This window comes from Drosophila biarmipes, chromosome 2R, assembly GCF_025231255.1.
Source record: "Drosophila biarmipes strain raj3 chromosome 2R, RU_DBia_V1.1, whole genome shotgun sequence".
Lineage (NCBI taxonomy): Eukaryota > Metazoa > Arthropoda > Insecta > Diptera > Drosophilidae > Drosophila > Drosophila biarmipes.
In genome coordinates, this window is record NC_066615.1 from 13,109,920 (window position 1) to 13,132,588 (window position 22,669).

General features: G+C 41.9%; 8 protein-coding genes across 15 annotated transcripts in view; 4 read left to right on the forward strand and 4 right to left on the reverse strand.

The window, feature by feature from the left end:
• The window catches only part of LOC108030028 (KN motif and ankyrin repeat domain-containing protein 1), a 29,718-nt gene extending 28,741 nt beyond the window's left edge, over nt 1-977 (forward strand). For all 8 annotated transcript variants that reach the window (XM_044092431.2, XM_017102573.3, XM_044092426.2 and 5 more), the window contains one exon: nt 259-977. In XM_044092431.2, coding sequence (XP_043948366.1) covers nt 259-426 — 168 coding nt within the window. In that variant the 3' untranslated portion in view covers nt 427-977. The remainder of the gene's footprint in view (nt 1-258) is intronic.
• On the reverse strand, nt 585-3,330 carry LOC108030022 (probable cytochrome P450 317a1). The gene has a single exon (XM_050887847.1). It carries the CDS (start codon nt 2,947-2,949, stop codon nt 1,384-1,386), a length of 1,566 nt encoding a protein of 521 aa, XP_050743804.1. The 5' UTR covers nt 2,950-3,330; the 3' UTR covers nt 585-1,383.
• A 40-nt stretch (nt 3,331-3,370) lies between these two features.
• LOC108030023 (probable cytochrome P450 6a20) lies at nt 3,371-11,056 on the reverse strand. Its single transcript, XM_017102563.3, has 3 exons — nt 9,946-11,056; nt 9,471-9,882; nt 3,371-3,416 (listed from the first exon to the last, which is right to left on the reverse strand). Exons 1-3 carry the CDS (start codon nt 11,039-11,041, stop codon nt 3,386-3,388), a joined length of 1,539 nt encoding a protein of 512 aa, XP_016958052.3. The 5' UTR covers nt 11,042-11,056; the 3' UTR covers nt 3,371-3,385.
• LOC108030024 (cytochrome P450 6a8) lies at nt 5,296-7,073 on the forward strand. Its single transcript, XM_017102564.3, has 2 exons — nt 5,296-6,411; nt 6,468-7,073. The coding sequence occupies exons 1-2, from the start codon at nt 5,310-5,312 to the stop codon at nt 6,884-6,886; spliced, it is 1,521 nt and encodes a 506-aa protein (XP_016958053.1). The 5' UTR covers nt 5,296-5,309; the 3' UTR covers nt 6,887-7,073.
• On the forward strand, nt 7,337-9,328 carry LOC108030025 (probable cytochrome P450 6a21). The gene is made up of 2 exons (XM_017102565.3): nt 7,337-8,480; nt 8,538-9,328. Exons 1-2 carry the CDS (start codon nt 7,385-7,387, stop codon nt 8,954-8,956), a joined length of 1,515 nt encoding a protein of 504 aa, XP_016958054.1. The 5' UTR covers nt 7,337-7,384; the 3' UTR covers nt 8,957-9,328.
• An 831-nt stretch (nt 11,057-11,887) lies between the features above and the next one.
• On the forward strand, nt 11,888-13,505 carry LOC108030027 (uncharacterized). The gene is made up of 2 exons (XM_017102567.3): nt 11,888-12,354; nt 12,863-13,505. Exon 2 carries the CDS (start codon nt 12,939-12,941, stop codon nt 13,410-13,412), a length of 474 nt encoding a protein of 157 aa, XP_016958056.1. The 5' UTR covers nt 11,888-12,354; nt 12,863-12,938; the 3' UTR covers nt 13,413-13,505.
• A 1,257-nt stretch (nt 13,506-14,762) lies between these two features.
• LOC108029859 (probable cytochrome P450 6a20) lies at nt 14,763-16,770 on the reverse strand. The gene is made up of 2 exons (XM_044092435.2): nt 15,669-16,770; nt 14,763-15,605 (listed from the first exon to the last, which is right to left on the reverse strand). The coding sequence occupies exons 1-2, from the start codon at nt 16,753-16,755 to the stop codon at nt 15,178-15,180; spliced, it is 1,515 nt and encodes a 504-aa protein (XP_043948370.1). The 5' UTR covers nt 16,756-16,770; the 3' UTR covers nt 14,763-15,177.
• Nucleotides 16,771-20,287: 3,517 nt separating this feature from the next.
• On the reverse strand, nt 20,288-22,214 carry LOC108029857 (probable cytochrome P450 6a20). The gene is made up of 2 exons (XM_044092434.2): nt 21,109-22,214; nt 20,288-21,045 (listed from the first exon to the last, which is right to left on the reverse strand). The coding sequence occupies exons 1-2, from the start codon at nt 22,193-22,195 to the stop codon at nt 20,618-20,620; spliced, it is 1,515 nt and encodes a 504-aa protein (XP_043948369.1). The 5' UTR covers nt 22,196-22,214; the 3' UTR covers nt 20,288-20,617.
• Between the last annotated feature and the right edge of the window lie 455 nt (nt 22,215-22,669).

The following is a 22,669-nucleotide window of genomic DNA, read 5'->3' on the forward strand; positions in this document are numbered from 1 at the left end:
AAGTTCATGTGACTGTTAAATTTATCAGACAGATAAACTTTTAGGACTCAACTTAAGGCTTTGCCCAAAGCAGCTTCTTTGAATTCTTTAAAAAGCTTATTAAAAAAAAAATGAAATATATTTTTAAAAAAATCTCTAAAATTAAAAAAACTATTTTGCAGCAATACCTTATATTTCAAAAAGTGCATTGATTTATGATTTTGAAAGACGTATACCACACCACATATTTCGTACTTCTAATGACCCTTTTCTTCCCAGGACGGCAGCACGGCCTTTAAGATTGCCTGGCAGGCCGGGCACCGGGACGTGGGACTCCTCATCTACGTCCATGAGCAGATGCTGCGGAGCAAGCTGCCCAACCGAGGAGATCCCACCAGGAGCTCCCTGATTTCGCCCCAGCGCCACAAGCGCCAGCCATCGCAGTAGAGCCATACCGTATTAGCGGCCAAACAGACGAACAAACAGCTAGTGTCTAAGTTCTTAATTAGCATTTCGTAAAGCTGCCCCAAAATACATTCCATAGCGCTGGGAAAGGCACAAATGCAGCTAACACTTTCATACATATGTATATTGAATAATTGGACTTCGTTTGTCATACGTTTTATTTATTTGTAAACCTAATTTTAGTGCTAATGTGTAGTTTAACTCTAGTTACGATCTTGATTAATCCACGAAAGCAGCAGACCCTTTACAATGTATATCTGACACAAACGATCGACTCTTGCAACTAAGTACTGCACAGGCCTGAGCTACCGATCCTTAAGTAGCCGACAAACCAACCAACCATATCAAGCAATCGACAATGCAACAAACGATATATACTAACCGCAAATAACAAACAATGAATCAAATCTAGAATTATTTTAACAAATCGAAAAGGTTCGTCCCTAGGAGGACAATGTGTATTTAATAGAAATTAAACAAGCTATTTTAAAAGAAATGTTTTTTCGAAATAAATAAATCTTAAATAGAGAAAACGTCTTTAAACATAACTAGACTAAACTTGACTTTGTCTATTAGGTCACCCGACCTTTAGTTTCATATTTTATTTGGTTAGTTACCACGCTGAGTTTTATATTGCTTTCTAGACTTTGTTCATGGAGTAAATTCTTCGTCATTAAGTTAAAGCTGGAGATTTAGATACTGACATAAGCTTAATCTCTTGGTCGGTCCTCTACACGTTTTTATCGGAAATGAGTTTTCTTATAAAGAACAAAGCGGAAAGTTTTGAATTTAACACTGTAGGTGGATTATTTTGGGAAAGCAAAGTTGTATAACGTTGTTTTTATGAAGATTGAAGAAGATTGTAAATTTATATTCACTACCTTTACTATCCCAGAGATTTAGCTCATGTCAATGACCTTGTGTTTGTAGTACCCCAACTCATACCGCCCTTTCCTCGGTACCGTGTTCTATAACCCCCAATGGCATCAGGGTAAGCGCAATACCATCTTCAAGGTTTACCAGAGGTTTCCTGGAGTTCAGCGAGAACTCGTACTCGGAGAGGAGTAGAGCCAGGGCCAATCGCAGTTGGAGCTGGGCAAACTGAATCCCCAAGCAGCTGCGTGCTCCGACGCCGAATCCAAACCAGGTGCCCTGCTCCTGCAGCGAATCCCTCGGTCCACCCCATCGATCTGGCTTGAATTCCTCCGGTTCCGGATAGATATCCGGGTCGTGGTGGATGGCATGCGTGGGAATGATAAGGAACAGCTCCTTGACCAGTATGTACTTGGGATGATCCGGAACTGCGTAATCATTCAGGGTGCGTCGCAGGATGTAGGGTGTTATGGGATGCATTCTCAGAGTCTCGTTGATCACCTGACCCATGAAGGCCAGCGACTGAATGCACTCGTAGTTGATGTTACCCTCGTGCCGCTCAATGGCCTTCTTGACCTCCTCCCTCACTCGGACTTGCAGTTCCGGATGCAGAGCGAGTTCATAGAGAACATAAGACAGAGTGTTGGCCGTTTGCTCGTAGCCGGCCTTCAGGAAGACCACCGCATGGGCGGCCAATTCATTTTGCAGGTGCACCCCCAACTCCTTATCCGATTCGTACTGATGGGTGATCAGCTCCAGCGCCTTGACCTCCATCAGCAGCTGCAGATAGTCCTGATGCCGAACTCCCGAGGCCTCTCGCTGTTCCACTATGTTCGAGAGGAGTTTTAGAAAATATTCCTCCGCCTCCTTGGGCGTGCGACGCATGCGCAGCATTCGGCAAAAGTTGGGGAACCGTATCATCATCAGGTTCATTAGGTAGCCATGCTTGTGGCTACTCAAGGCCAGCTCGGTCATCTGCTCGAAGTCGTCCAGGGGATACGACAACCGCTGCTGGGCATCCAGGCCGAAGACGCACTTGGCCAGGGCAGACAGCACGTAGCGCCTCATGATCTTCTGTATGTGCACAGTGGAGTGCGGCTGATTCATCAGGGTGGAGCTGATGGTCAGTAGCAGCTGTGCCGCCTCCTCATAGAGGCAGCCGAACAACCAGGCCATGCGATCGCCCTCCAGACTGGGATCCAGTTTCTGACGCATCTCCTTCCAGCTCTCGCCCCGCAGGGCATAGAGATCGCCGGACAGGGGATCCGACTTCTGGTTGCAGTACAAGCCGCGATCATTGAAGTTCCAGAAGTCCTTGATCATTATCTGCCTGATGAGCTCCCGGTCGAGGATCAGGGCTCGTGGCTGCAGCAGAGCGTAGAACCCGCAGAACGGACCGCTTCCCTTGAACTTGTTGTATATGGCCGAGTAATGCGCCGCCTTCATGGCCTCCGTACTGAGGGTCTGCGTCATTATTTGCCTAATGATAGGCCACAGCTTTTTGGGCCTCTCGTGCGGAATGTTCAGGTAGCGCCAATAATCGCGCTGATACCGCGCCGCTATAATTACCAGAACCAGCAGCCCGAGCACCAGCAGCCCGATGATCAGGAAAATGATCCACATGTTTTGCATTTCGAGCGTTCTGTTTGTTCTGAGTCACATGCACACACACCCGTCCGGGGGGTATCTAAATATCTCAAATCACTGCCTTTACGGGGGAAGTTCCACTTCCTGCCCGCCCCGCGATACCTCGCACGCCCAGCTGTATCGCGATCCCGCTCTCGACCGTCAGGTGGTAGTGTCACCAACTATGATCTAATGCATCGCTCCGGCGTTCTCGATGGGGTTACGTTCATTGACGAAGCGCACGATTCGACTGACTGAGAGCTCCGCGGAGAAAAGTAACTATTTGCGATACCCGCTCCCCACTCCAGGTGCGAGCTTTTAATTTGCTTCTTTACCGCTTTTCGAGTGCGCTACACTGTAGCCCGTCGGCTGGTGGGCGTCTCACTGAGGCCAGACGGACATATGATTATTATTACTTTATTTTTCAATGTTGGTGGCACCATCAGGCAGTCACCGAAGACTCGTTTATGCGTCTGGAAAAATATAAACAAACAAAAGGCGTATAAATAACACTCGAAAAGCAAAGAAAAATACGATATTGAACTACATTGATATATTATAATCTTCTATTAATTAACAATCATTATTTACTTCTACAAACTAAAAAACTTCTAAAGTTTTAATAAATAAAATCACATTTTTATAATAAGAAAGATAATATTTAAAAATTACAGACATAAGAAGAACATTCAATGATTTAAGATACATTACTATCTTCAATGAATTATTAAACTTCTTAGGTTTTTTTTAATATAACCAAGTAATAATTTTTACTTTGTAGATCGCTTCCCCAGTCACCTAGGCGCATCTAAGACTCTTATCTGTAGACTTTAAATTTCATTTTCGTTTGTTATCAATTTTTTGGACAGAGTTTTAGTACACCCCTTTGTTGGGGCCATAACTCTTTTGGGGAATTATTATAACCTATATACGTACTCTAAGCTATTTGCTGATAATTTCCCAACAAGTACACTCTCACTTTTATGACCACTTTTCTACCCTAACCAATACATTTTACGCCCAATTAACATTTAAATGTCGTGATAGCAAAAAAACGCACAAAAGAAAAGCTCACCCACAAAGCTAACGTACATCCAAAATAAACAAAAAATCAGAAAGCTGCTGGCTTAATTACTTGTTGTTGTTGGCCACATCCGCACTTGAAATCTAATCAACTGTCAAACAAAAATGACCGAAAAGGTAAACATGTCGTTGCCAGATCCGTCAAACATGAGGACTGCTAATACCCATATCATGTTACTATAATGCTTGGACTACTGGTGATACGACGGTTTTCTGGGGGACGGTCCGCTCTGTTAAGAGGACAGATAGGCGGAGGCTCGTTTGCTTACAGTAGAACCTAACTATTTCACACTTTCAGTTCCCTTCAGTTATGAGTTTTGACCTCTGGTTTTAAAACATTCTAGATTAGGATCATTAACTTATAATTATGATAATAATAATATAAAAATCCTAATAAAACATTAAAAATAAATTCTCTATCCACTCAAACTCATTAAATTGTGGCAGGTTAGTAATGTTGTCGATAAGAAAAATGCACAAGTCCTAAAAACCAATAAGATTGGAGGATGTCCTAGAGCAACATAACTAAAAGTTCACCGATCTCACGTAGTTTCCATCATGTTCTTAATGGTAAGTTACAGAATCAATACTAAAAGCAGCATACTGTTGGTTTAATGTCCCCGCAGAAACTCTGCGACTCTATACCATTGTACCGAACCTGGATATGATCTTAAAAGCCAATAAAGAAACCAATGCTTACTCTGCTTAACCTAGCTCACAAATATATATGTTGAGGCAGGTTAAACATTGCTGGGTCTATAGCCAATCTCTTGGTATAGCTAGCCTTAGGTTTAGTTCTTATCAATTAAAAATTTGTATTGTATATGTATTTGGGCATCACTCGTCTAGTGGAACTGATCAAGAATATAAATGCTTTATGGGGTCTAAAATTTTTACATTTTTGAGTTCCAAACATCTAAGTTAAATCATAATATCCTCTGCAAGGGTATACAACGAAGAAATTAAGATGACTGATAAGGGGATGTCTAGATCTCTAGATGTTCTGATAAATCACGGTGTAACTTTGTACAGTAATGATTACGTAATTGTCACAAATATTTCCACAAGAGGGTCGATGTTCTTCCTATCGTTATACACTGATCCAGTGTACGATTCTTGCTGTCTCACAGTTGCCCGCATAAAAGTAAACAAAACTTTAGATTAACTCTCCCTTTCCATGGGTCAGAATGCCTAGTCATGCAAAGTAGGTAAGTTTCAGCATTTAAAAGCAGTTCGTCGATCGCTCCTCGAATCAGTCGCAGCCTGACAGCATCAGTCTGAGTATGGCGCTAACATACATCCTCTTCCAAGTGGCGGTCGCCCTTCTGGCGATCGTTAGTTACTATCTCCACCGAAAATTAACGTACTTCAAACGCCGGGGTATTCCCTTCGAAACACCGCATCCGCTCAAGGGAAACATGCAGGAAATACAGAAGACAAAGAACTTTCACCAAATACTTCAAGATCACTACGACAAGTTCCGGGAGAGCAAAGCACCCTTTGTGGGCTTCTACCTTTTCCAGAATCCAGCCGCATTTGTTATTGATCTGGAGCTGGCCAAGCAAATTCTGGTCAAGGACTTCTCCAACTTCTCCAACAAGGGAATGTTCTACAACGAAAAGGAAGATCCCCTCTCCGCACATCTCTTCAACCTGGACGGCCCCCAGTGGCGTTTGCTGAGGAACAAACTGTCCTCCACCTTCACATCCGGTAAAATGAAGTTCATGTTTCCGACCGTGGTGTCCGTGGCCGAAGAATTTATGGCCGTGATGCACGAGAAGGTATCCAAGAACTCTGTGCTGGAAATTCGTGATCTGGTGTCCAGGTTTACGGTGGATGTGATCGGAACCTGTGCCTTTGGCATCAAGTGCAACAGTCTGCGAGATGAAAACGCCGAGTTTCTCTACTACGGAAAGAAGTCTTTGGTGGACAAGCGCCATGGTACTATGATAAACGGCCTACTGCGCAGCTATCCCAAACTGGCCAGGAGACTGGGTTTCATTCGAACTGCCCAGCATATTCATGATTTCTATCACAGAATTGTCACCGAGACTGTGGCGGTGCGAGAAAAGGAGAATATCAAACGGAACGATTTCATGGACATGCTCATTGAAATGAAGAATCAAAAAGAAATGACTCTGGAGAATGGCGATGTGGTCAGAGGACTCACCATTGAGGAGGTCCTCGCCCAAGCCTTTGTGTTCTTCATTGCTGGCTTTGAGACATCCTCCTCCACCATGGGATACGCCATATACGAACTGGCCAAGAACCCCCAAATCCAGGACAAGGTTAGAGCCGAGGTGGAGGATGTGCTGGAGCAACACAACCAACAGTTCACCTATGAGTGCACTAAGGATCTCAAGTACCTCAACCAGGTTATAAATGGTAAGTTGCAGAATCAATAGGAAAAGCATGATACTGACGTGGTAATCTCCCCGCAGAAACTCTTCGACTCTATACGATCGTACCGAATCTGGATCGAATGGCCGCCAAGCGGTACGTTGTCCCCGGGCATCCGAAATTTGTCATCGAGGCTGGTCAGTCGGTCATCATTCCGTCATCTGCCATTCACCACGATCCCAGCATCTACCCCGAGCCCTACGAGTTCCAGCCTGAACGATTCTCACCCGAGGCATCGTCTGGTCGTCCTTCAGTTGCCTGGCTGCCTTTTGGAGATGGTCCTCGCAACTGCATTGGTCTGAGATTCGGACAGATGCAGGTCCGCATTGGACTCGCTCTGCTCATCAAGAACTTCAAGTTCTCCACCTGCTCGAAAACGCCGGATCCCCTGATCTACGATTCCCGCTCCTTTGTACTCGGTATAAAAGACGGTATCTATCTCAACATACAGGCAGTCTAACTGGAAATTAAAAGCTATTAAATCGGTGCCAAAGAAGTATATTTGTAATCTGTCTCGCGTAGCTCACAAATGATTATCTTGGGGCAGGTTAAGTCCGCTTGGTCAACAGCCAATCCTTGGTGCATAGGCTGCCAACGTGAATGCTCCCTTTTTACTGAGTATAAGTAGACTTAGGTTTAAGTAGAATTTGTAAGCTTATTAAACAGTTTAAACATTAATAATCTATACGTTTAATATCTGTTTGGAGGGTGTCTCTACAACGTATCAGCTTGCTAAAAACTTGTTTCTCTGGTCAGAATTACGGCAAATATCGGCGATAAGTGGATAGATTACGATAGCTTTTATTGTGATTGTTGGTCACAATGACTTTTGAGTTTTGCTCTGGTATATTTAAACGCGCTGGAAAAGCATTGACACTCTCAGTTGGAGGCAAACATTCAACAAGTTTGCCAACGATTACGGCAATTTTATAATATTTGTAAATATACCGTGTGAGTCATGGCCGTGGGAACGTTCCTACTGACAGCATTGCTGTTGCTTCTTGGCTACCTGTTGGCAAAACTGCGTAGCACCATGAAGTACTGGCAGGAGTTGGGCATTCCCTGCGAGGAGCCCCACATCCTGATGGGAAGCATGAAAGGAGTACGAACCAAGAGATCGTTTAACGATATCTGGACGAGCTACTACAAGAAGTTTCGTGGAACCGGACCCTTTGCTGGCTTCTATTGGTTCCAGCGACCAGCTGTTTTCGTTTTGGAAGCCTCTCTGGCAAAACATATCCTGATCAAGGACTTCAACAAGTTCACGGACCGCGGCTTCTTTCACAACCCCGAGGACGATCCTTTGTCCGGCCAGTTGTTCTTACTCGATGGCCAGCGGTGGAAGTCCATGCGCAATAAGCTCTCTTCGACATTCACCTCCGGAAAAATGAAGTACATGTTTCCCACGGTTATCAAGGTGGGTCATGAGTTCATCGACGTTTTCGGCCAGCATGTGGAAAAGAACCCCATCACTGAGGTTAGGGAGTTTTTGGCCCGCTTCACCACTGACGTAATAGGCACTTGTGCCTTTGGCATCGAGTGCAGTAGCTTGAAGGACCCCGATGCAGAGTTCCGAACGATGGGTCGGCGATCCGTGACAGAACACCGCCTGAGTGCTGTGGGGATCGGGTTCGTGAACAGCTTCCCCAACCTGGCACGTCGACTGCACATGAAAATGACAACAGAGGCCGTAGAAAAGTTCTTCATGCGCATCGTTAGGGAAACAGTGGCTTTCAGGGAGCAGAACAATATCCGTCGAAACGATTTCATGGATCAGTTGATCGATTTGAAAAACAAACCACTAATGATGTCCGAAACCGGCGAAAATGTCAACCTTTCTATTGAGGAGGTTGCAGCACAGGCCTTTGTGTTCTTCGCGGCTGGTTTCGAGACCTCATCGACTACAATGGGATTCGCTTTGTATGAGTTGGCGCAAAATCAGGATATCCAGGCCAGACTGAGGGAAGAGGTCCTGGAGATTTGTGAAAAGTACAAGGGGGAATTAACCTACGAAAGTGTTCAGGAGCTGGTCTACCTTAATCAAGTGATATCTGGTAAGGTTTGGAAACGCTATTTTTATTGATCTTTCTATACAATGTGTAACATTACAGAAACTCTTCGCCTCTACACGGTTCTACCCGTCTTAAACCGCGAATGCCTGGAGGACTTTGTGGTTCCCGACCATCCCAAATACGTTATCAAGAAGGGAATGCCCGTCATAATTCCTGCCGGAGCTATGCACCGCGATGAGAGACTGTACCCGAGTCCGGACGCATTTAATCCGGAAAACTTCTCCACCGATCGCGTCAAGGAGCGCGATTCCGTGGAGTGGCTTCCTTTCGGCGATGGTCCTAGGAACTGCATCGGAATGCGATTTGGCCAAATGCAGGCACGGATTGGACTGGCTCTTCTCATTAGGGACTTTAGATTCTCAGTCTGCGAGAAGACGACAATCCCCATGAAATACGACAAAGAACAGTTCCTCATTTCAAGTGAATCTGGCATCCACCTTAAGGTTGAACGAGTGTAACAACTTCGTTTCTATGTTATTACTATCATTTAAATCGATGAAAATTACGTACGAATTTACTTAATGTAAACGCCAAGTCAATCGGCGAGTCATGCTGGCATTTATAAGATAGAATTCTTATGAAGCTTAATTGAGGGTCGAATTCTCTTTTTCTTTTTTTCTTCTTACAAGCGAAGCTCTCTTTACACCGTAGACAATCCGACAAATGAAAGATATGCCTAAAAGTAGACTTTTGTCTAAAAATCATTAGCTCCAAAATACTTAAAATAGAAGTAGATCTTCTTGGCAGCGATTTTAAGTTTATATTAAGGTTATGGAAGGGCTCGTAGAATGGTAACCCCTTCTTTTAAATGTAATGGTATAAAAGTTTAAGCTCTCTCGGTCTTTTTTCCCAATTTACCTGAAAAAGGTTGTAGGAAAACCTAAAAGTCACCAGATACAAGCTTAAATAACAATAAAAAGCTTAAAACATCATAAATAGTTAGTTTTTAATTATTTTAATCAGTTTTCTAACCTGGTGACTTTCAGATGAATTCCGCCCTTCGAACTCAACAGAATATCATCGGTCTTGTACTCCAGGGGTACGACCGTCTTGGTGGGGTGCAACTCAAACCTGAAGTTGTGGATGAGCAGGGCCATTCCCACTATGACCTGCATCCGTCCAAAACGAAGACCTATGCAGTTCCGAGGACCATCTCCAAAAGGCAGGAAGGTGCAGGCGGGACGCTGTTTCACCTGCTCCTCGTCGAACCGCTCTGGGATGAACATCTCTGGCTCCGGGTAGAACTCGGGATCATGGTGGATGGCCCAGGAGGGCACGATCACTCCGGTGCCTTCTTCAATGTAATACTTTGGATTGCTGTGCTCATAGCGTTGAGTTGCGACTCTTATCAAGTGACCCACTACGGGACGTTTTCTCATTGTCTCTGGAAATGCATCGAATACCAATTACAGTGGGGAAATTATAATAAGATTATACGGAAACCAACCATCAATGACCTTTTCCAAATAGGTCATCTCCCGCATGCTGTCATAGTCCAGTTTTCCATTGTGCTTCTCCAGAACGCCATCCACTTCCGTCCTAAGTTTGTCCTGAATATCCTGGTTACACGCCAGCTCATAAAGAGCAAATCCCATGGTTGTGGAGCTGGTTTCGAAGCCAGCCAGAAAAAATAGGAAAGCCTGGGCCGCGATTTCGTTGAAGGTTAGGCCATTTAGCTTGTCGCCGTTATCGTATTTTAGCTTCATATCAATCAGCATGTCCATGAAATCGTTTCGTTTCACTTTGTTCTTTACGCGGTAATCCACTGTGTTCCTAATGATATTCATGTAAAAGTCTTCGACCCTTTGCACATATTCTTTCATACGCAACTTGGCCGCTAGTTTTGGGGCTCCGAATAGAAACAGATCCAACGTCTTTCCGTAACGTCTTTCGGTGAGGGCAGCAGTTCCCATTTGGACAAACTCCGCCTTGGGATCCGACAAACAGTTGCAATCTATACCGAAGGCACAGCAACCGATGACATCGGCGGTGAAGCAGGCCAGTAAGTCGGTGATCTCCAGGGAGTCCTTACTTTGGGAAATTTTCCTCTCGAATACCCGAATCATCTCATCACCCACGTTCAAAACGCTGGGGAACATGGTCTTCATTTTGCCAGAGGTGAATGTGGGGGTCAGCTTCTGGCGCAGAGTCTTCCACTTCTGCCCCTCGATGTTCACCAAGTTGGCGGTCAGCGGGTCATCCACTTCGTTGTGGAATATGCCTCGATCGTGGAACTTGTCAAACTCGCGGATCAGCACAGTCTTGGCGAAATCAATGTCCGTGACAATAACCATCTTCTTGAAGTACATATAAAACCCGACAAAGGGTCCGTCGGTCTTGTTCCTAAACAGGAAGTAGGTCCGCTTGAAAATATCCGATATTTGCATGGTCTTCATCAACTCGCTGGTGTTGCCGAAGGGAATGCTGGGTGCCTCGTGGGGAATGCCGCGTCTCTTCCAGTAGTTGAAGTGTTGGTGCACAAACGTGGTGATGCACGCGACGAGGGTGAGAACACCCACGAGCAGTACGACTAGAACGGCCATCGCGATATATTAGACAATAATATGGACGGGCCGCTCCTATATACCCCCTATGACGTGTGCTACTCTTTGCACTACCCCGACTCTCTGTAAAACGATGAATTAAGAGAAACAAAGTCTCATTTGTATCGTAAATGCGCTATATTTTTTTATACCCGGTTCGTAAAATGCGCTCTAAATTTCACTCTGAGTTATTTAATAATATAAGGTCTACATTACTTAAGTTTAACTTTATTGTATCAAGGTACCACACTTCTACTCTTTTAAGTTTAATGTTTTGTTTGATATAATTTTATTTTTTTTAGTTTCTACAGCACTGTCTTATGTTTTTTACTTGTTACGAATAAATAAACTGCAAGTTATTATTATAATTGTTTTTTCCCTTACCGTAAGCATAGCTCAGCAATATATTTACTTGCATCATATTGATCAAAGCCAGTGTACAAAGCCGCGAGTGACACAATTTCATACAAATTATAATAAAATAAAAATAAATATATTAAATACTTATTTACTAATATAAAAATAAATAAATAAATAATAATAATCAATTTTTAAATATTACGTCATCGCATGGAGCGTAGGAAACATCTGGCAAACAATTAAGCTGTAAAACAATTACATTCTTTTGAATTAATCTCATGTGGGACCGCCCCTTAATGCATGGATGGATATCATAACATTGTATATATTTTCATTAATAAATCTACATTGACGACCTTGCATTTCCGGTTTGTGTGTGTGTGCATTTTTGTTCATATCTATTTTTTTCCTGAGGATTGCCAAATTGGGTCTGACTCATTGAAACGAGTACTTTTCTAATATAAAACACAAACTGCGTTCACACTCCGAAAAATTGAAAAAAAGTTGGTCAAGCTATTTTTAAAAACATAATTAGATATATTTATTTTATTGGCTAAAATAGAACTTTGAGCTATTATTACAAAGCTAATAGTTATTGATATTTATTATTTTTAAATTATATTATTAAAAAGTTTTAGTAATTAATATAACGGTATAAAATATTATTACAAAGTTAATAGTTTTGACTGATTTATTATGCTGGGTACGTAAAAAAAAGTACTTGTTATGTTAAACAGTTTCTAACACTCGTTAAGAAGCATTTATAATGGCTGATACGACGTTAATAACGACGGATTTTTATTATGTAACATTTTATATTTTGCGTCATGTAATTATTTACAAGCTCACAAAGTCTGTTTTCAGTTTCTCTTATACGCCATCAAAATAAGCTTTGTGAGAAGTTTTCAAGTTTCAAATCTGGTTATCAAGCAAAACAAGTAATTTAGATGAAGGTTTGTAAATTGTGCTATTCCAACCCATTGTTATTGAGAATTAAACATTGTATTTTAATTGTGTGTGTACTATATTATTTAAAATTAGTTTTCGATATGTTTTAAAATTTTATTTAATTACTGCTGTCAATACCAAAAACATATTTAATAACGTTAAAAAGAGAAAGTAATATGTAAATAGTAGATACAAATGTAAACGTCAACATGTCTTTGCCTCTACTCGAAGGTACATTTATTTTGATGTTGGTTGGCTGAGTTCTTATTTATTTTTGAAACGTGTATAATATATCAACGGAGAAAAGGGCTTGCCTTTTGTAACTATGTTTGCACAATCGCTAACAACAGAACAACGCCAAATAGCAGCAGATTTATATTGTTTGAACAGAGCCTAAAAACTTTCCTTAACCAATTCCAGACTTATCAAACAAATGCCTAACTAGGCCTCGTGCCACTTATTTTGATTAAGAACAGGCGCAGAACTCTGATATTAGTCCACCACACTTTACAGATTACCTATAAATACTCGAGTTCGACTCGGAGTCTGTACAGATCTTCAGTACAGTGCGAGATACACATACCTAAAGATGCAATCCCAGCTACTCCTTGCCTTTGGCCTTGTGGCCCTCTTGGCGGTTGCTTACGGCGCAACCAATTCAACAGATCCATCCTCGCCCACTACCCCATCAGACCCATCCTCGTCTTCCAGCACATCTGATCCTTCTGCTTCCACGTCGGACCCAAGCAGTTCCTCGACTTCTTCAGATCCTTCGTCTTCCTCGACTTCTTCAGATCCTTCAACCTCCTCGACTTCGAGCAGCACCCCAAGTTCATCAACCAGTAGCTCCACAGACAGTGACACCTCTTCCTCGACCTCCAGCGAGGAGGTGGACAAGCTCAAGGAAAAGATTCGCAGGCTTCGCAGGCTGAGGCGCCAGGAGCTACGCCGGGAGAGACGCCAGGAGCTCCGCCGGGAGAGACGCCAGGAGCTTCGTGAGGAGAGGCAGCAGGAGAGGCGCGAGGAGACGCGTGCGGAAAGGAGGCGTAACCGTCGGGGATAAGTGCTCCAATAAAGACTCACGGAAAGGTTTACTCGGATGTAAAATTTGGAATTAAATTGTGAAGGAATTTAAATAAAATGTATTTACCGAGAATCGCACCAAACCCACAATTATGTCAGTAAACGAAGGTAAAAAAAGTGTTTTACCCCTTTTTTGTTTGCAAAATACTGATTTTCTTCAAACAGATTAGAAATAGCAAGAGAGCTCCATTAAATTAGATTGTAAATAGCTCTTGTCTTACAGGTTCTGTTGACTTTTAAAATGTTTTAAAATGCCAACAGCTCTATTCCAGAACATCTTTAAGCAGTTTTCCTGAAATTCTCTAATAAAAGTACAAGTTTAGCTACTGGTTAAAAGTTTAATTGTATTGCCGAATGATATTCCGCACCTTATAAATTTAAATAACTTATAGATTTTCCCTATAAAGAAACTATAGTAACGGTCAAATCTAGTCTACATAATTTTATCTGGATGGATAAGAGCCCTAGGACAATTTTAAAATAAAATGCTTACAAGCTGGCTAACCAACTGGAAACAGTCCTGAGAGATGTTCAATATAACATAATAGACTCATTCAAATGGTGTCTGTCCTTTATGTATTTTATGTGCCGCTTAACTGGCATTCTGAACTTTGAGGTCGATTCGAAAACGGGACGAGCTCAAGTTACCAAGCGAGCTACAATGTATGCGGCCTGCACGCACTTGGTCATCATCATCATATAGGCCTTTTTTGTGATCAACGCACATCAATTGGTCAGAACTTTGGATTTTTCGATCCGACTTCGGGAATACGTGTTTATGGTTTTATCATTGTTTCGCATAATATGCATTTTGCTGACTTTGCTCGGTGGTCGAACCGCCGGGAATTTATGCAGCTCTTCGACTTCTTACGCCGCCAGTACAGTCCGAAAATATATCCGTACTGCCGCAGAAGAATCTTTACCAAGGTCTTCTGCTCCATAACCGTGGATATCGTACATATTATCATCGTGCTGCTCATGACTAAGAGGCAGATAGGTTTATCCCTGGCCCTCGGCATTTGGGGCCTCTTTATCATGACAGTCATCATTAATGTGACTATTATAGAGTACTTCATTGCCATGGCGATACATCCTCCAAAACGAAGAGTTGCAAGAGTTTGTAAATAAAAATTGGGAGCAAACATCATTCTAAAATGTTTCATTTCTGTTTCAGATCGATGCTTTCCTCTGAACATGGCCCAAAATCCACTCAAGCTTCGATTCCTTGGCCTGTTTAAAATTGATCGATGTGCATTTTTTGCATTGTTCAACTCTATTTTAGGCCACACAATCCTTTTAATTCAGATTGAAATTGAAAATGTGTAAAGAAAACTTTTAGAACGCAAGATTGTATTTAGTCTTAACACAACACGCACAAATAGTTCTTGATTATGTTAGTATGAAATAGCATTACTAATATAAACATGAATATTTCATGTTCACACATTTTATTCTAATATTGACGAATATACATAATTTAATAATAAAATACTTGATTGACTGACCTCTTGGTTATTACTAAGTCATAAATATTCCGTTTTCTTCACCCTGAATAAATATAAATAAAAATATAAGTTTTCCCACGGGGCTTGACCGATTCCCAATATAGAAATACTTATACCTAAACCTGAGGGCGGGCTAAATATCACAATCAACTGTATGCGAAAATCATCCGTAAGTGTACTTTTTATAAAGAGAACTGCTTCATCTTGGCAGAGCCAAGTAACTACTGTGGTTAATAATCTTTATGTCTTTGTAATCCTACTGACTTTCAAATGAATTCCGCCCTTTGAACTCAACAGAATGTCATCGGTCCTGTACTCCAGGGGTACGACCGTCTTGGTGGGGTGCAACTCAAACCTGAAGTTGTGGATGAGCAGGGCCATTCCCACTATGACCTGCATCCGTCCGAACCGAAGACCTATGCAGTTCCGGGGACCGTCTCCAAAGGGCAGGAAGGTGCAGGCGGGTCGCTGTTTCACCTGCTCCTCGTCGAACCGCTCTGGGATGAACTTCTCTGGCTCCGGGTAGAACTCGGGATCATGGTGGATGGCCCAGGAGGGCACGATCACTCCGGTGCCTTCTTCAATGTAATACTTTGGATTGCTGTGCTCATAGCGTTGAGTTGCGACTCTTATCAAGTGACCCACTACGGGACGTTTTCTCATTGTCTCTGGAAATGCATCGAATACCAATTACAGTGGGGAAATTATAATAAGATTATACGGAAACCAACCATCAATGACCTTTTCCAAATAGGTCATCTCCCGCATGCTGTCATAGTCCAGTTTTCCATTGTGCTTCTCCAGAACGCCATCCACTTCCGTCCTAAGTTTGTCCTGAATATCCTGGTTGCACGCCAGCTCATAAAGAGCAAATCCCATGGTTGTGGAGCTGGTTTCGAAACCAGCCAGGAAAAATATGAAAGCCTGGGCCGCGATTTCGTTGAAGGTTAGGCCATTTAGCTTGTCACCATTATCGTATTTTAGCTTCATATCAATCAGCATGTCCATAAAGTCATTTCGCTTAACCTGGTTCTTCACGCGATAGTCCACCGTATCCTTGATGATATTCATGTAAAAGTCCTCGACTTTCTGGACACTCTGCTTCATGCGCAGCTTGGCCGCCAGTTTCGGGGCTCCGAACAGAAACAGGTCCATCGACTTCCCATAGCGTCTATCGGTAATGGCAGCGGTACCCATTTGCACAAATTCTGCCTTGGGATCCGTCAAGCTGTGGCAGTCCAAGCCGAAGGCACAGGTTCCGATCACATCGGCGGTGAAACTAGCCAGTATATTTGTGATCTCCAAGGCATCCTTACTCGCCGCAGATTTCTGGTCGAACACCTTGACCAGCTCATCGCCGACCCCCAAGATGGTGGGGAACATGGTCTTCATTTTGCCGGAGGTAAATGTGGGAGTCAGCTTCTGGCGCAGAGTCTTCCACTTCTGCCCCTCGATGTTCACCAAGTTGGCGGTCAGCGGGTCATCCACTTCGTTGTGGAATATGCCTCGATCGTGGAACTTGTCAAACTCGCGGATCAGCACAGTCTTGGCGAAATCAATGTCCGTGACAATAACCATCTTCTTGAAGTACATATAAAACCCGACAAAGGGTCCGTCGGTCTTGTTCTTAAACTGGAAGTAGGTCCGCTTGAAAATATCCGATATTTGCATGGACTTCATCAACTCCCTAGTATTGCCGAAGGGAATGCTGGGAGCCTCATGGGGAATGCCGCGACGCTTCCAGTAGGTGAAGTTTTGATGCACAAACCACGCGACGAGGGTGACAACACCCACGAGCAGTACGACTAGAACGGCCATCACGGTATATTAAAGCGGTACTGAAGTCGGGCCTGCTCTTATATACCCGGTAAGCCTTCTCTGCGCGGTGACCTGCCTGTAAAACAAAAACTAAGAGAAAGAAAGTCCAATGTATCAACGTATCAACGTATCGTGAATCGCCGACTCAGCGTTATATTTTATTTACAACCGGTTCGGCTACTGTGAATTTAATAGAAATATAAGGTTTGCTCTTATTAAGTTATACTTATTTTATTTAACTACTCCACTACATCTCTGTACAGTTAATTAATTTTTATTGTATTTAAACAATACATTAATTTACATACGTTACGTTTCTTCTTATGAATGAATGAAATGCAAGTCATCGTTATTATTGACTTTTTTCTTTACAGTAAGCATGACTTAGCAATATATTTACTCGGATCATATTGATTGTAGCAAGTGCACAAAACCGCAAATGGTAAAATATCAATTACAAAAATATTGATCAAGCAGAGGTAATATAGTATTTAAATAATTTACTGATAAGTTAAGGAAAAACGCCATAGTCGAGTGCCCCGACTATCAGATACTCCTTACTCAGCTTAAGGGAGCAAAAAGGAAAAGGAGATACATATATAAGCAACAAAGCGATACTATAAACATTTTTTTATGGGTCAGTCGATAGGCATTGATGAGACAAACATATTTCAAGTACAATTTTTTTCATAATGCCGAATTCTGACGAATCTAGTATACCCTTTTACTCTACGAGTAACGGGTATAACAAGTAATTAAGCCAGAAGCTTTCTGATTTTTCGTTTATTTTGGCCGTATTTTAGCTTTGTTAGTGAGCTTTTCTTTTGTCCGTTGTTTTTTTTGTTTGCTTATACATACGGCACTCAAATGTAAATGGAGCTTAAAATGTATTGGTTATGGTAGAAGAGTAATCAAAACAAGAGAAAATATTAGATACCCATTACTTTTCTAAAAGGAGTGCCACTAGGGGCTAGTGGGCAAGCTTAATTAAATTTTCAAAATAATGAATATATTTGGCTCTAACTTTTAAATGTAACGTCAGATTTTAATAATTTTTGCTATTTAGATGGGTATTGCTAATAGAAACAAATATTAACAAATGTGGGGGTAGACGCCTTTTTCTGTCTGTTACATACTTTCCGACAAATCGTGTATACCCTTTTTACTTCACGAGTAAACATAAATAAAAAAAATATATGAATACTAATACATGTTCTTATACTTAATCGCATTGAGGGTGAGATATATAGGGCTAATCATTACGCTGTAAAACAATTAAATTTTTTTTTTAATTATTATGTGGATACTGGCTATGAATTTTTTCTTAACGCATGGTTGGTTATCATGTTGGGTTCCCTGGATGAGGGAAAAATTTTTGGAACTGTAAAAAGCACTTTTGACTCGCTCTTATCTATTTTATTTTTTATCTAGAGGATCGCTAAATGCGATTCACTCACTTTGTCAAGTACTTTCACATTATGAATTGAATTTCGAGTGATCAAAAGGTATCGCAAAAACTAAGAAGATTGCATTTATTGCCGAATAAAAACATTTTAGAAATTGTATTTGTTAGTCGAATTAGCAAGAATTATTCGTCACAAAAGTTGATATCAAAACTTTTGTATGTTGATATTGCGTGATCGCCATGACCCCCCACCATGTTAAGAGGTTCTCTTGTTAGATATTATTATACGATAAAATAATTATAAGGGTAAAAGAAAAAGGAATTGGATAAGAAAAATAGTAATGTTAAACAAAACATAAATTCGTTAGTTAGGTTAGAAAGTTTCAACAACTTTTTATGAGGCTTTTATAATAATTGTTCTCAGTTGATACTTCAATACGACGTTCCTAACGACTGATTGTTGATTTTTCCATTGAAAGTAAGTGAATGTTATCCAACTTTTTATTTGTGTTCAGCTAGCCTTCGATATTTTGCGTCATGTAATTATATACAGTTTAGCTTTTATTGCGCCATCTAAATAAGCGAGAACGGCTCTGTGAGAATTTTTCAAGTTCCAAATCTGGCTTTCCAGTAAAACAAGGCTTTAGTAATTAAAATGTAGGTTTGTATATTATACGTGCTATTTTTATTGATAATTAAGCAATGAGTTGTAATATTCTTGCAGAGGGTATTATGATTTTAGTCAGATGTTTGCAACGCAGTGAAGAAGATGTTTCCGACCTCGTACATATATATATACTCTTGATCATCATCACTAGTCAATTTATCATGATGTTTAAACATTGATTGAGATCTTGGAATCTATAAAGTCTAACAATCTGGGACTTGGCATGCAGATTCTAGAGATTCTTTAGCAGTAAAAGTTTATTTCAGATTGGTGCAAGCTGTCCGTAAAAACGGTTATATCTGGGAAACTTAAAAATCTAGAAAGTTGAGATATTTATTTGGAGTTGGTTCGCTGAGTAAAAGAAAAGCTTGTAGTTCTTATTTCTAATTAGTTATTAATATCACAAAAAGACTACCTTTTGTAGTGTTTGCACCCTTGGAAACAGCAACGCAAAAAATCACCGGATTATGTATCTAGTCTATTTAGACCCTAAAAACTTTCCTCCGAAATTTCCAGACTTGGCAAACAAATGCCCAAATAAGCCTCGTTGTTAAGGAACAGGCGCAGATCTCTCATTCTGGACCACATTTGATAGATTCTGTACAGATCTTCAGAACTGTGCGAGACTCATACCTACAGATGCGATCCGAACTTCTCCTTGCCTTTGGCCTTATGGCCCTCGTGGCGGTTGCATACGGCGCAACCAATTCAACAGATCCATCCTCGTCCACTATCCCATCAGACCCATCCTCGTCTTCCACCACATCTGATCCTTCTTCTGCCACGTCGGACCCAAGCAGTTCCTCGACCTCTTCAGATCCTTCGACTTCCTCGACTTCTTCTGATCCTTCAACCTCCTCGACTTCGACCAGCACACCAAGTTCATCAACCAGTAGCTCCACAGACAGTGACACCTCTTTCTCGACCTCCAGCGAGAAGGTGGACAAGCTCAAGGAAATGATTCGCAGGCTGAGGCGCCAGGAGCTCCGCCGGGAGAGACGCCATGAGCTTCGTGAGGAGAGGCAGCAGGAGAGGCGCGAGGAGACGCGTGCGGAAAGGAGGCGCAACCGTCGGGGATAAGTGCTCCAAAAAAAGCTATCGAAAAAGGTTCACTCGGAAGTAACACTTAGAATTAAATTGTCAATAAAATAAAATACAATTTATAAGCCGAGAATCGTACCAAGCCTACTATTTTTTAAAAGATATATGTATACCTAATTGTTGTTATTGATTTTATTTATATGTTTATTTTTAAGGAGAGCACATTGGATTTTGTTTACGAACGCAGTGAACTTTCACAGGTCATCCTTTTTCATAAGAAAAGTGGGTCCATTTAATTCTCATATCCGATCCATAAGATCCCCCATCACAAAAGTCATATTTTATCCAATTCAATTTCATGTCATACAAAATAATTTTTCCAAGTTTCTCCAAATTTTTTAATTAAAAATAAAGAAAAATATTGTGTTATGTATCTATTATATTTTATATATATATATTTATATTTTAATATTATCTTAAAATTTACAAAATGTCAAAAAACTACGTGATTGACTGACTGTAGCTTTAAAGCAGGTCAATATGTGTTTTTTTTTCTTTTCACTGAATAACAAGAATTAAAATATGAGTTTAAGGTGTCCACTTACAAATTCCCATGATAGAAAAGCTTGTAGATAATAGTGAGGGCGTGAAAAAGCTCAAACCCAATACTATAAAAAGTATACTTTTTAAAATGCCAACTGCGACTTTGTCGCACCCCTTAATCACTTAACTGTTGTGGTTAATAATCTTTATGTCTTTGTAATCCTACTGACTTTCAAATTAATTCCGCCCTTTGAACTCAACAGAATGTCATCGGTCCTGTACTCCAGGGGTACGACCGTCTTGGTGGGGTGCAACTCAAACCTGAAGTTGTGGATGAGCAGGGCCAGTCCCACTATGACCTGCATCCGTCCGAACCGAAGACCTATGCAGTTCCGGGGACCGTCTCCAAAGGGCAGGAAGGTGCAGGCGGGTCGCTGTTTCACCTGCTCCTCGTCGAACCGCTCTGGGATGAACTTCTCTGGCTCCGGGTAGAACTCGGGATCATGGTGGATGGCCCAGGAGGGCACGATCACTCCGGTGCCTTCTTCAATGTAATACTTTGGATTGCTGTGCTCATAGCGTTGAGTTGCGACTCTTATCAAGTGACCCACTACGGGCCGTTTTCTCATTGTCTCTGGAAATGCATCCAATATCAATTTCAGTGGGGAAATTATAACAAGAATATATGGAAACTCACCATCAATGACCTTTTCCAAATAGGTCATCTCCCGCATGCTGTCATAGTCCAGTTTTCCATTGTGCTTCTCCAGGACGCCATCCACTTCCGTCCTAAGTTTGTCCTGAATATCCTGGTTGCACGCCAACTCATGGAGAGCAAATCCCATGGTTGTGGAGCTGGTTTCGAAGCCAGCCAGGAAAAATATGAAAGCCTGGGCCGCGATTTCGTTGAAGGTTAGGCCATTTAGCTTGTCACCGTTATCGTATTTTAGCTTCATATCAATCAGCATGTCCATAAAGTCATTTCGCTTAACCTGGTTCTTCACGCGATAGTCCACCGTATCCTTGATGATATTCATGTAAAAGTCCTCGACTTTCTGGACACTCTGCTTCATGCGCAGCTTGGCCGCCAGTTTCGGGGCTCCGAACAGAAACAGGTCCATCGACTTCCCATAGCGTCTATCGGTAATGGCAGCGGTACCCATTTGCACAAATTCTGCCTTGGGATCCGTCAAGCTGTGGCAGTCCAAGCCGAAGGCACAGGTTCCGATCACATCGGCGGTGAAACTAGCCAGTATATTTGTGATCTCCAAGGCATCCTTACTCGCCGCAGATTTCTGGTCGAACACCTTGACTAGCTCATCGCCGACCCCCAAGATGGTGGGGAACATGGTCTTCATTTTGCCGGAGGTGAATGTGGGAGTCAGCTTCTGGCGCAGAGTCTTCCACTTCTGACCCTCGATGTTCACCAGGTTGGCGGTCAGCGGGTCATCCACTTCGTTGTGGAATATGCCTCGATCGTGGAACTTGTCAAACTCGCGGATCAGCACAGTCTTGGCGAAATCAATGTCCGTGACAATAACCATCTTCTTGAAGTACATATAAAACCCGACAAAGGGTCCGTCGGTCTTGTTCTTAAACTGGAAGTAGGTCCGCTTGAAAATATCCGATATTTGCATGGTCTTCATCAACTCCCTAGTATTGCCGAAGGGAATGCTGGGAGCCTCATGGGGAATGCCGCGACGCTTCCAGTAGGTGAAGTTTTGATGCACAAACCACGCGACGAGGGTGAGAACACCGACCAACAATACGATCAGAACCGCCATTTCGAAGCAACTGAGTAGTCCGAGCAGAGCACACCGGCTTTTATACGCGAAGTCTACCCGATTCGCCCATCTCCTCACAGTCACCTGACTCTCTTAACGTCACGTCAGCGTTATGATGCACTTAAGTCCGTAAGTTCTCTTAGGGTTTAGCTTTTAGTTTTTCCACTTGTTTTCCTACGTTTTTTAAAACATGAAATTTATGCTTATATTTTTAACTAAAGGTATTATATACCTTACCGAGAGTACAACAATTTTCTTCATATTTTTGTATCGCAAATGTTTAAGAGCTATCAACTTAAAATCGATTTCCAATCGTTATAAAATATATATTTTCTTGTATTTCTAACCGATGTCTACGCTTTTAAGCTCGCATAGAAAACACATTGGATAGCACAAAAGGTATTGGAATTAAACTTACTTTTGATGAGTTGCCACAGGAAAAATAAGATGAAATAGATCAAAAGCTTATGCCCA

What these genes read in the sequence shown, in the direction of transcription:
- LOC108030022 (XM_050887847.1), bottom strand. Translation starts at nt 2,949, where the DNA reads ATGCAAAACATGTGGATCATTTTCCTGATCATCGGGCTGCTGGTGCTC.
- LOC108030024 (XM_017102564.3), top strand. Translation starts at nt 5,310, where the DNA reads ATGGCGCTAACATACATCCTCTTCCAAGTGGCGGTCGCCCTTCTGGCG. An exon ending in CCTCAACCAGGTTATAAATG is followed by an intron (nt 6,412 to 6,467) that starts GTAAGTTGCAGA and finishes ATCTCCCCGCAG; the next exon opens with AAACTCTTCGACTCTATACG.
- LOC108030025 (XM_017102565.3), top strand. Translation starts at nt 7,385, where the DNA reads ATGGCCGTGGGAACGTTCCTACTGACAGCATTGCTGTTGCTTCTTGGC. An exon ending in CCTTAATCAAGTGATATCTG is followed by an intron (nt 8,481 to 8,537) that starts GTAAGGTTTGGA and finishes GTAACATTACAG; the next exon opens with AAACTCTTCGCCTCTACACG.
- LOC108030023 (XM_017102563.3), bottom strand. Translation starts at nt 11,041, where the DNA reads ATGGCCGTTCTAGTCGTACTGCTCGTGGGTGTTCTCACCCTCGTCGCG. An exon ending in TTTGGAAAAGGTCATTGATG is followed by an intron (nt 9,883 to 9,945) that starts GTTGGTTTCCGT and finishes ATGCATTTCCAG; the next exon opens with AGACAATGAGAAAACGTCCC. An exon ending in ATTCATCTGAAAGTCACCAG is followed by an intron (nt 3,417 to 9,470) that starts GTTAGAAAACTG and finishes ATATTTTTCCAG; the next exon opens with ACGCATAAACGAGTCTTCGG.
- LOC108030027 (XM_017102567.3), top strand. Translation starts at nt 12,939, where the DNA reads ATGCAATCCCAGCTACTCCTTGCCTTTGGCCTTGTGGCCCTCTTGGCG.
- LOC108029859 (XM_044092435.2), bottom strand. Translation starts at nt 16,755, where the DNA reads ATGGCCGTTCTAGTCGTACTGCTCGTGGGTGTTGTCACCCTCGTCGCG. An exon ending in TTTGGAAAAGGTCATTGATG is followed by an intron (nt 15,606 to 15,668) that starts GTTGGTTTCCGT and finishes ATGCATTTCCAG; the next exon opens with AGACAATGAGAAAACGTCCC.
- LOC108029857 (XM_044092434.2), bottom strand. Translation starts at nt 22,195, where the DNA reads ATGGCGGTTCTGATCGTATTGTTGGTCGGTGTTCTCACCCTCGTCGCG. An exon ending in TTTGGAAAAGGTCATTGATG is followed by an intron (nt 21,046 to 21,108) that starts GTGAGTTTCCAT and finishes ATGCATTTCCAG; the next exon opens with AGACAATGAGAAAACGGCCC.